At 48.0% G+C, this 11952-nt stretch overlaps 1 protein-coding gene across 1 annotated transcript in view; it reads left to right on the top strand.

Moving 5' to 3' along the window:
* The window catches only part of RANBP9 (RAN binding protein 9), a 71456-nt gene continuing 64350 nt past the window's right edge, over window positions 4847–11952 (top strand). The window contains exon 1 of the mRNA XM_018039009.1: window positions 4847–5546. Coding sequence (XP_017894498.1) covers window positions 4952–5546 — 595 coding nt within the window. The 5' untranslated portion in view covers window positions 4847–4951. The remainder of the gene's footprint in view (window positions 5547–11952) is intronic.

The following is an 11952-nucleotide window of genomic DNA, read 5'->3' as shown; positions in this document are numbered from 1 at the left end:
GCAGCAATGGAAAACTAATACAGACCCTAACACCACACGACAGATGGCGCAGTCTGCCATCCCATTTTCCAGGGCCTAGAAGGATACGGTCATGGACATTTACTGAAACTGATGGGCCAGGGTCTGAACCTCTTTCTTGGTACTGGAAAATCCTTAACTGTGGATATCAGTGGTCCTGGTCCCATTAGGGCAGTGTGTTCTAACCTCTCCATGTCATGCCAAGCAAAGAAAACGAATTACAGGTGTTAAGTTCTCTATGAACTCACGTGACTGCTCATTGCCAGAAGGTGCCACAGGCCCTAGCCACTTCAGTCCCACCCCGAGTTGAAGGTTTCAGTAACTTAGCACCTCTATAACCTGGAAATCTCTACTCATTGGTAGCCCTTGGCAGGAGGTTGCAACTTAGGTTTGGCCAACTTTGAAGCTTGAGTGAGTGATGAAAAGATTGGGGGTCAGAAAGGTGGCAGAGGGAGCATCTGATGGTGGCTGATGGAACCAGTGGTGGGGCTACTCTACTTATGTTGCCTGGCCCCTTTTGGTCTTGTTTTAGGCCTGGTTGTCTAGGCTTCTGGTTAATCCTGAGAGCCACCCAATATGCTTCCAATGAGTTCCTTCCACTTAAGACAGTCAGAATTGGCTCCTAATTGTTTACTACTGAAAACTTCAGCACACATGTGTGTATCAGTATCATAGCAATGCATGGGAAGGATTGAAAATATAGGTGTAAAATGATTGTGGACAGGTTCAAGGCTAATAGGTTTTTACCATCTAGGTCTCTAAATGAAAGTCTCATATTTTTGTAATAAAACTTTACTTTAAATTATGGCTTCCCTGGTGGCTCAGACAGAAAAGCGTCTGCCTACAATGCGGGAGACCCAGGTTCGATCCCTGGGTTTGGAAAGATTCCCTGGAGAAGGGTATGGCAACCTCTCACTGAAGTGGGAAATGGCAACCCGCTCCAGTACTCTTGCCTGGAAAATTCCATGGACTGAGGAGCCTGGTAGGCTGCAGTCCATGCGGTGGCAAAGAGTCGGACATGACTGAGCGACTTCACTTTCACTGTATTATAATTGTGTATGGTAGAAGAATTTTGTGATTTTTTTTCCTCATGTCTTTCTGGTAATAATTTTGGCAAATTATTGTATAGCCTTTTTCCATTTAGAACGTCAGAATCACTTTTCTGTGTCTTCATCTTTAATAATGTATATACCTACTTCAGGCTGTGCTTATGCAAGAGGCCTGGAAGGACTGGGTACGAACTGTGCCCTGTGTCTACTGACTGATTCAAGAGGAAGGCGTGCCTGTTCTCTCGCTAGTTGTCCACCTTCTTTTGGAGATTGCACTGCCCAGGGGGGATGCATTAAAAAAATTTTTTTTAACAAATTTGCTAAATATGCTTCTGATTCCCTTGAGTGGAATCTCTTCAACTAGTCCCTTCATGTTGGGCATTTGGTTTGCTTCCATGTTTGATCTATCAGTATTTCCTGTTGAACATTTTTAGGCCTTAATTTTTTCAAGACTTCATATTTTGCTACTTGGTTCTAATTTTTTGGTGGGAGTATGTCAAAAGGCATGAACACCTTTATGTCTCTTTATAAATATGATGATGCTTCCCTGGTGGCTCAGCTGGTAAAGAATTCCCCTGAAATGTGGGAGACCTGGGCTTGATCCCTGGGTTGGGAAGATCCCCTGGAGAAGGAAATGGCTTCTTGCCTGGAGAATTCTAAGGACGGAGAAGCCTGGCGGGTTGCAGTTCATGGGGTCGCAAAGAGTTGGAGACGACTCAAGCAACTAAGGACAGCACATAAACATGATAAATTTGTGGCTGTCTAAAACGATGTTGCTGTTTTTGGAAACTTTCAGGATAAGGAAGGGCCTGCTTTACAGAATCCTGAAATTTACACAACTGAAATCATTAATTTCTTGAGGCTGCCTGTTTGGTAAGTAACTAGTCATCCCTATAAAAAGCTTCCAACAAAATATCAGCTACTTTTCTTCTCTCAGTTGTCCTAGTTCAGTTCAGTTCAGTTCAGTCCAGTCGCTCAGTCGTGTCTGACTCTTTGCGACCCCATGAATCGCAGCACACCAGGCCTCCCTGTCCATCACCAACTCCCGGAGTTCACTCAGATTCACGTCCATCGAGTCAGTGATACCATCCAGCCATCTCATCCTCTGTTGTCCCCTTCTCCTCCTGCCCCCAATCCCTCCCAGCATCAGAGTCTTTTCCAATGAGTCAACTCTTGGCATGAGGTGGCCAAAGTACTGGAGTTTCAGCTTTAGCATCATTCCTTCCAAAGAAATCCCAGGGCTGATCTCCTTCAGAATGGACTGGTTGGATCTCCTTGCAGTCCAAGGGACTCTCAAGAGTCTTCTCCAACACCACAGTTCAAATGCATCAATTCTTCGGCGCTCAGCCTTCTTCACAGTCCAACTCTCACATCCATACACGACCATAGGAAAAACCATAGCCTTGACTAGACGGACCTTAGTTGGCAAAGTAATGTCTCTGCTTTTGAATATGGTATCTAGGTTGGTCATAACTTTTCTTCCAAGGAATAGCATCTTTTAATTTCATGGCTGCAGTCACCATCTGCAGCGATTTTGGAGCCCCCCAAAATAAAGTCTGACACTGTTTCCCCATCTATTTCCCATGAAGTGATGGGACTGGATGCCATGTCCTAAGCATATGTAAAATTATAAATGGTTTCTCAGTGTACTGACAGAAGAAAATACACCTTTGTAAATAAAACTTTGGTGACTACTTTAAGTAAGTTGGATGAGACTTGGAGCTCACTTATTCTACCTTGGCTAGCCAATATTTAAATAAAGCTTGGCTTACAATTAACTCCTTACTGTAATATAAATGACAATCTTAGAACAATTTAAACACAATGACTTCATGTAATTTAAAGTGCAGTGGCTTGAAAAAAGTCATCGAGTGCTAGGTTAGAATTTTCGGGTATTTTTATTAAAGAGCAACAGGGCATCTAGTGGCTGGGTAATTGAGAGAGAAATTAGACTGAATGACTGTTAGTTCTGGCCAGCCCTTGAGGGCCTTCAATTAAGTCACCATTTACCTACCTACTCTCTCCAAGACAAATAATTCTCTATTCAGCAAGGAATGTTCTTTGCTTATTTGGCCAAACAATTACCATCATAATACCTTTGGAAGTAAACAAAACACTAGAATTTATATCGTGTAGATTACACGCTGTAAAACTCGATTTTGCCAGCTAAGTAAAGGATAACTTAAGGAGAAGTGGTGGAAACAAAATAGTAACTTTGGGAGGGGTCGGAGAGCAACGCTTGACCAGTTGTGCCAATCAGTCGACCAAGCAAAGCACTGTTGGGAATTGCAAAGTAGGAAGTCCTATTTTTGACTCTGCTGACCTCAGTGAATAGTTCCTTGTTTTGAAAATGGGCATAATTCATTGCTACCTAATAAAGATGTTTGTTATGAAAATTAACGAGTCTGCAAAGTGTTTGGACGCCTCTAGAAGCCCTTCCTGGAGAAGGAAATGGCAACCCACTCCAGTATTCTTGCCTGGAGAATCCTGTGGAGGGGGGAGCCTGGTGGGCTGCAGTCCATAGGGTCGCAGAGTCGGACATGACTGAAGCGACTTAGCATTGGGGAAGGAAATGGCAACCCACTCTAGTATTCTCGCCTGGAGAATCCCAGGGACAGAAGAGCGTGCTGGGCTGCCATCTATGGGGTCGCACAGAGTAGGACACGACTGAAGCGACTTAGCAGCAGCAGCAGCATAAGCCCTTCCTAAATACAACTTGTAATTTCGTGTCCCTGCTCTCCGATGACATGCCACTCTTTATTAGCACTCCTAATAAATTAGTGACACTTTCTGCCACCAGAGGTTCACTTTTAAGGCCTCATAAAATCAATTAATAAGACGCTCTCTGGTTTAAGTGGGAGACCTTCCCTTTAGAAACAGATATTAACATAACTGTGAAGGATGCGGAACAGTTGGGTCATCAAGCGGGAGGCGGCAAACAGGGCCCTGTCCAGGGGCACGAGCTCGAGCAGAACCCGGGCAAGCCCCGGACGGCTCACTCACGGACCCGATTTGGGCTCAGGGAGCCGGGGCGGTCCCGCTGGTCTTGGGGGTCCGCCGACCGGGCTCGCGGCTTTCCCAGCGGGGCTCGATTGCTTTCGCCTGGATGGGAAACGGCCCGGCCGCGCCAGCGGCGACCCTACGGTGGCGGGGGCGGGGCGACGGCAACAAAAAGAAGTCAGGTAGGAGGAGAGTCTGCCAGCCGGGCGGGCGGGGCGATACGGCGAGCTCCCGGCAGAGGCGGGGACGCCAGCGGCCGGCCCTCCGGCAGCCGGCGATCCTCCTCCGACCGCGCGCGTCCCACTAGCAGCCTGGACCCGGCGGCTGGACCCGCACGGGCCCGCCCTCCGCCGCCCGCGCGGCTCCGCCCCCTCTCCCGGCCCCGCCCCCTCGAGCTCCGGTCCCGCCTCCTCGCTGCACCGCCCGCGCACTTCGTCTCGCGCTCCGGTCCTGCCCCCTCGCCCGGCCCCGCCCTCCGCGCCGCGCTCGCGCTCCGGCCCCGCCCCCTCGCAGCACCGCCTGCGCGCAGCGTCTCGCGCCGGCCCGGCCCGCCCGCAGGGAAACAGCCGCGAGAAGAGCGGCCGCGGCGGCCGGCACCGCGCTCTCACCCCCCGCCCCGCCTCGCTGCGGCCTCGGCGCCTTGTTCCGGGCCCGCGCTCCGGCTAACGTTCTCTCGGGAGCCCGGGGCCCGCCGCTCACCCACTGCCCCGGCTGCGAGCCCCCAACCGTCGCGCTCCCTCCGTCTGGGCGCGCGGCCGGCCGCCTGCTTCCGGGGCGGGCGGACTGGGCGCCTGGTGCCGGCGGCCGCCGCCACAGCGCCCCCGGGAAGCCGAGGAGGAAGGAGAGAGGAGGCGGAGGCGGCCGCAGGCTGAGTCGCGGCCGGGATGTCCGGGCAGCCGCCGCCGCCGCCGCCGCCACAACAACAGCAGCAGCAGCAGCTCCCGCCGCCCCCGCCGGCGGCTGCGGCCCCGGTGCCCGGAGTCCTGCCGGCGCCCCCGGCCGTCAGCGCCGGCTCGTCTCCGGCCGGCTCGCCCGGCGGCGGCGGCGGCGGCGGCGGCGCGGGCGGCGGCTTGGGGGCCGCGGCGGCCGCCCTGCTCCTGCACCCGCCGCCGCCGCCACCGCCGCCGCCGCCCCCGGCCACCGCGGCCCCGCCGCCGCCGCCGCCCCCGCCGCCGCCGCCGCCAGCTTCGGCGGCCGCCCCCGGCGGCGCGCCCCCCGCTCCCCCGGGCCTCTCCGCGGGCCCCGGCCCGGCCGGAGGCGCCCCGGCCCCGGCCCCGGCGTCAGGCGGCAGCGCCGCGGCGCCTTTCCCGCACGGGGACTCGGCCCTGAACGAGCAGGAGAAGGAGCTGCAGCGACGGCTGAAGCGCCTCTACCCTGCCGTGGACGAGCAGGAGACGCCGCTGCCGCGGTCCTGGAGCCCAAAGGACAAGTTCAGCTACATCGGCCTGTCTCAGAACAACCTGCGGGTGCATTACAAAGGTGCGGGGCGTGCGGCGTGCGCAGGGAACCGGGGCCCGCGGCCCGCCCGCTGCTCCGGGGCCGGGCTCGGGGTCCACGGGGGGCGATCGCGGGAGGGGGTGGTGAGCGTTAAGGCTCCCTGCGTGTAGAGTGGGAGCTGGTAATCCCAGGCCGGGAGCAGGACACCTCGGGGGAATCCAGGATGACAGGACGTAACTCGCTTTCTGATTGCCTTTTGAGATAAATCGTCGGGCCGAGATAGAGGAAATCTGTGGGTTCTCAGTTGGGTTTACATTGTTCTCCAGGTGGTGGTGGGTCAGGCGCTCTCCTCTTACGTGGGGGGCGGCGGGAGGAATGGGAAGAGAGGCAAGATTCTGGGGTATTAATTTCTAATCAAGGGAGAGCAGGGATGTATGGGGGGGGGGAGGAGTGATCCGTGGTGGGGTTTGCCCCAAATTAGGCCAGAGATTGTCTAGGGGGTACGACAAAAGGACCGGCGACCGAAGTTTGTCGTCCGTGTTATCTCCATAAAAGCAACTGGAGGGTGAGAGAGGTTGAAACCTCAGGAAGACGTGTTGTCTTGGGGGAGCAGAAACGTACCACTACCGATTGGAAATGCCCTATATTTGTTGTTGGCGTTACGTAAAGTCTCGTGGAAAACAGGAATTTGTTTTTTTAAAAAAAAAACACGGTTTTTAGTGTTTTAAATAAAATTGGCTTCTGTTTTCCACCTGCAGTTTTAAAAAAAAAAGGCCTTAGGCTATTGCTCTTGTGTCCCTCCTCCCCTCACCTATCTCTCCTATGTAAAACAAAGCTTTAAGCAGATTAATTGTATATAAAATTATTAATTGCCATGGGAATTTTTGAAATGTAGCCCAAATTAATAGCATGCATCAAGTTTACATGTCTGGGTGGGGGGAGGGAATCAATCCATTATATCAGTCAATCTGAAAACAAATCCATTTTTTTAGGCCCCAAACCTGCTGCTTTTACATTCAAAGCAGTCTCATTTTTGATTGGCTTCAAAGGGACGGTCTTACTCAGATCCTAGTGACATGGATATAGAGGGTATAAACAACCATTGTGGTGAAATTCTTAAAAGTTTACCGGACTGAAATTTGAGAAGAACCTTGATAAATAAGTTACTATTTAATCAGAAAGGAGAATAGCCACAGAAATCTTCCAAATGATTTGGCAGCAAAGAATATGCACAAAAATAGGCCTTGTTGAATATTTCTTCCTTTTATCCATAGATCCAGAGAAGAACTTTCAATTTTAAATGCTATGGCTCTTGGTCTAAGTGACTGAAAATTTCAAAATATCAGACCTTTGGTTTTTTTATGTTAGGATATTTTGTTAATACCCTCCTCTGAAGGCTGTTACTTAATTTTGTGTTTTGTGTGAACAGTGCTCTAATGAAGTGTTCACTTCTGATCAGACCACCAGAATGCTTTTTGTTAGACTCGACAGAACTTGAAATGTTATGGTTGATAGTTAGGTTGTAAAATCAGAGACAGAAGTTACAGGGTATTATTGAACAAAGAATTCTAGCTTTCTGAATCCTGCCATCGTTTGTGATTTTAGGCATATTACCAGATAGGGCCTCAGTTTCTTCCTCTGAGTGATGAGAGAGTTGAACTAGGTGGTTGGTTGGTAAGGAAATTTCCAGCTCTGAATTTCCATGGTATCTGAGATTTGTGATTATAGTTTATTTAGCACTGTAACATGCCTTGACTAGTTTTACTAACTCCTTTGACATAAAATTGTTGATTTGGGTCAGGGAAAAGTACAGCTTATGTGAAATTGGTTGGAGTTTGGAATATTTATGACACTGCTGTCTCAATTATTTTTCCTGTTGGCCTCTTTATTACTCTGTTGTGTAATACTAAGATTCACTTTCTGGAAACCACTGTTTTGTAAACATAAACCATTATTTTTGGGAAAAAAGATTTTGCTGTTTGTCATCCTTTGCTCCCCCTTTCCCTTTCTCTCCTTTGTCTCTCTCTCTCCCCCCTTGTCACATGTACAGGCCCCCCCCCCATGCCCTGTGATTTTAATGTGTGCATGTGTGTTTTTCCTCTTGTTTTTCTGTGTGCTTCTGAGTGGACCACGCGAGAAGTTACTGGGCATCTGAGCAAAGGAGAGGTGTCATAGGCAGTGGTAATCAAACTTCAAGGCACAAAATAACATTGAAAACTACTGTTCATAAAGTATTTTTTGCATGCTGTAAAATTTCAAAAAATTGAAGGTAATTATTTTCCAGAATGGTGAGGATTTTCCCTACCTTTGAAAAAGAGATTTCTTTTGCTCTGAATGTATTCTGGTTTGAAGATGTAGTTCTTCTCAATAGGAATTAACTCTTTTTGGAAGCTGTGGGGTTCCTTAAGTGTTTGAGGGAATTGATGTTAAACAATGCCAGCCATGCAGACAAAGTTGATTAGATTGCAGGGGAATTGGGTGTGTTTACTCTGTTAAAATTTTTAAAAAGACTTCTTGCTTAGCAGTCATACACCAACTGTTGAAATCCTTAATCATGGCCCCTTTTATTTTTAAAATTCTTGTTAGCTTTGAATAAATATGACAAGTTTAGACTTAGTCATAATGATACATTTATTCCAGTTTAAAGCATTTTAACAAATATGACAGTAAGTTTGACTGTTCTGGATGTTTCGGTTGCAGGTTGGAGTTTTGTATTTGTGGCGTTACCACAGTCTGGATACTTTGCAAAGCTTTCAGCTACATACACCAAGAGCACGTTACTGGTTTTGAATAGGGTGGTAGAGCTCTCCTTTAAGACTCGAGGAAGTGGGGGCACCTGGAGGCACAGCTCCCCCACCACAGGCAGGCCAGGAATGGAAACTCACGGTCGCACACTCTGAGCTTACTGTTCTTCAGAGTGTATGAGACGTAATTGTCTCAACTAGATAAAATCCAGTGATCACATTTAGAACTTTCTGGAGAACAGTTGACTTTGAAGAGTAGTTGATGTTGAAAGTACTCCCTCTGGGGAAAGTGCTGCCTGGAGCACACTAATGCCGTGGAAAAGTCCAGATACCCGGATTATACTGATTTAGGGCAGCTTAGAAGAAATGTGAAAGTTGGGAATGATAGGAAGAAGTAAACAGTGAGTGTCACCTTCTAATTGAAGCATTATTAACAGTAACCAAATAGGTTGAACTTTTATGCCCAACTCCCCTCCCACTCAGTATCACCAGTCATTAGACCTTTAACACTTCCTAAATTTAATTGCCTATCAGTTTCTTGCACTTTAGGTAGAACAAATATCTCAACACATATTTGCTTGCATACCAATACAAATGTCTTTTGAGATTTATGGGAGGTGATACAGGAAATGTTCTTTAAAAATCAAGGAATTTAAAAAGTTTTTCCACACACACAAAAACTTTTTTGCCAAAATTTTGCTTCAAGAATGCTAGTTGAGAGGACTTCCCTTTCCAATGCAGAGTTGGATCCCTAATCTGGGAGCTAAGATCCCAGATGCCTCAGGGCCAAAAAGCCAAAACATAAACAGAAGCAACATTGTAACAAATTCAATGAAGACTTTAAAAATGGTCCACATCAAAGAACATCTGTTTTTTTTTTTTTTAAGGAGTACTTGTTGATAACTGCAAGAATTAAGTGATTCTAATAATCATACGATTTTTTTTTGTAATGATGATTTATTAAGCAATTGATGTATATAGTGCTTGTTGTGGAGAAGGAAATGGCAACCCACTCCAGTACTCTTGCCTGGAAAATCCCACGGATGGAGGAGCCTGGTGGGCTGCAGTCCATGGGGTCACTAAGAGTCAGACAGGACTGAAGTGACTTAGCAGCAGCAGCAGTGCTTGCTGTGTTTAGTCCCTGAGTCATGTCCGACTCTTTTGCGACCCCATGGACTGTAGCCCACTAGGCTTCTCTGTCCACAAGATTTCCGAGGCAAGAATATGGAGTGGATTGTCATTTTGTTCTCCAGAACTACCCAACCCAGAGATTGAACCCACATCTCCTGTATTGCAGGCAGATTCTTTACCACCGACCCACCTGGGAAGCCCAACTGTCTATTTATTTAGCAAGCTTTTAGTGAGTATTTACTTTGTGCCAGGTTCTGAGCATTCAAAGGTGAGTAAGACACTGTCTTTGAATTCAAAGCGCTCAAAGGACTTTGTGCAGTATATATAGTGGGGAGGTGTGTTACCGAGTGCTGAGGAAGATGGGAGGGGTGTCCACTGCAGGCTGCGTGGGCAGGGGTGAAGCTGGTGGGTGAGGGACAGCCTCTTGAAGGGGATGAGGCCAATGGTCAGTCTTAAAAGATGGATATGATACAGGGGAGGAGGAGGGGCTGGACATTACAAGGGAAAAGGCATAAACAACAGTGTAGAGGCGAGAATGATTCTAAATGTTTGGATCTGCAAGCAATATGAGGTTGTTGGAATGTAAGTGTGTGACAAGGAACAGCTGGGAAAAGATCCAGCAGGGCCTTACAGAATATTTCATTGAGCTTGGATCTTATTCTGTAGGAGATGAAGAATCATCAGAGGATTTTAAATAGGAGGGGACTAGCTCATTTTCATCTTTGTCAGATTACACAGCTAATTGGAAGATGGATTCAGGGGCCATAAGACTGGAAGGTAGCAGACTCATTCAGAAGGCTGTTGCATACATAGAAGAAATAAGGACCTGAATTGGTTGGTCAGTGTTGGGTGTAGAGAAAAAAAAAGACATATCTGTGATCTGTATTGAAGTCACCCTAACAGGATATGATGGATTGATTAAAAAAAAGAAATCAAGGCCAATGCTGGGTGTCTAGCCCTATCAGTTTTTTGCAGTGAATCGTGGTGTAAATGATGATGGCAGGGAAATATTACAGTATATTTAGAGATAAGTAAAAATGTGAATCTCAGCCATGTGCTCTGACTTCGTGTAATCCAGAAGAAGGCAAAGAAATAGCATTAGAAGAACAGCCAGTGGTCTTCTGGAGTCAGGGAGGTGCAGTGTCAGCGCACAGCTGGAGCTCGTGATTTTCCCCTTGATTGTGATGTTAAGGTGACTCAGCGACAGTGCTGGTTTCTGGTTGTTTTCTTCTCTTCCCTACTAGCTGGTTTATCCTTTTTCCTATTTTAAATTCCCAAGAGCCTTTTCAGATTGGCCTAGCTAATGGCCATCATTCTCAGTTGGACAGATCTTTTCGTTATATGCTGTGGTGCGAATTGGTGGCCTTCTCGTGGGTGCTGGTCTGTGTTGAGTCAACTGTAGGGGTGTGATGGTTGTTACGAGATGTCCTCCTGGCACAAGGGGCGTGTGGCCCCCCTTGTTTCAGTAGGGACAGCGTGGGGGCCAGTTTCTCCTTGGAAGGGCTGGCACGTACCACCGTGGACGGGATCCTGGGGGAGAGGTCGAGGTCATGACTGACTTGGGAGTCACCGCTAGCCGGTGGTTGAAGCTCAAGTGTCTGAGAGAGAAAGTAAAGTGAGAAGAGCAGTGGGCCGAAGTTGGAATCCTGAGCCAAGAGCAACATTGAAGGCTGGAGGGAGCCCAAGGAGAAGTAGTTAAGAGGCACCTGCACAGAGGGGAGGGTTGTGTCACAGTAGCTGAGCAAAGAAGTGGAGTGTCAGAAATGAGGAAGTGAACTTTGGCGTCAAAGACAACAGACAGGCTTAGTGAAGTAGGCACAGGAAAGTGTCCACTGGATTTGGAAGTTAGATCACTGTGACCTTAGGCAGAGCAGTGTGAATTGGGTGACGGGGGCAGAAATCAGGGTGAATAGAAGGGACCAAGCAGAAAGTATGGTGAATACAAATTATTCTCGAGGAATGTAGACGAGGAAAGAGATTAGGCAGTACCTGGAGGGGAATGGAGGATAGGGCCGATTTTTTGTTTTTTCTTTGTTGTGGCTGATATTGTGGCTCACTGATATCTGAAAATCAGCTTCTAACATCAGCATATACGATGACAATCCACATAATTAAAATTATCCCTAAGAGTCCTTTGGACAGTACTGTGTCATTTCTAAGTAGGTCTCATTTTAATCTGATTGTGGGTATAAAACTGAAGTGACGTAAGTTAGGTGACAGTATGATGTTAGTGCGAGGTATGGAGTCCCAGTAAATGTCTACAGGATTTAACGTGTTTTAACAAATAAGATAAATAGTAATGATACCTGGTTTTATTACCCTAAAGTTAGGGGGAAAGTTCGTAATACTCACCACCAACCCCAGTGCGTCACTGACAATGGCTTATAACACAGAGGCATGTAGTTTTATGAAACATGTATGCATTTGGGGGACACTGTGCCCTTAGAGCTTGAAGGGAAGGAGAGTAAAGAGGAGAAAGATGAAAATACAAGCTTGGGAGGCTGGCAGAGTGAGGATGTGGAGGGAGGAAAGTAGTGCAGAAGCGGAAGATGCTTGGCCTTGAAGAAGGGAGA

Source organism: Capra hircus, chromosome 23 (assembly GCF_001704415.2).
Source record: "Capra hircus breed San Clemente chromosome 23, ASM170441v1, whole genome shotgun sequence".
Lineage (NCBI taxonomy): Eukaryota > Metazoa > Chordata > Mammalia > Artiodactyla > Bovidae > Capra > Capra hircus.
Note: the sequence above shows the minus strand (reverse complement) of the source record. Positions and strands in the feature narration are given on the sequence as shown.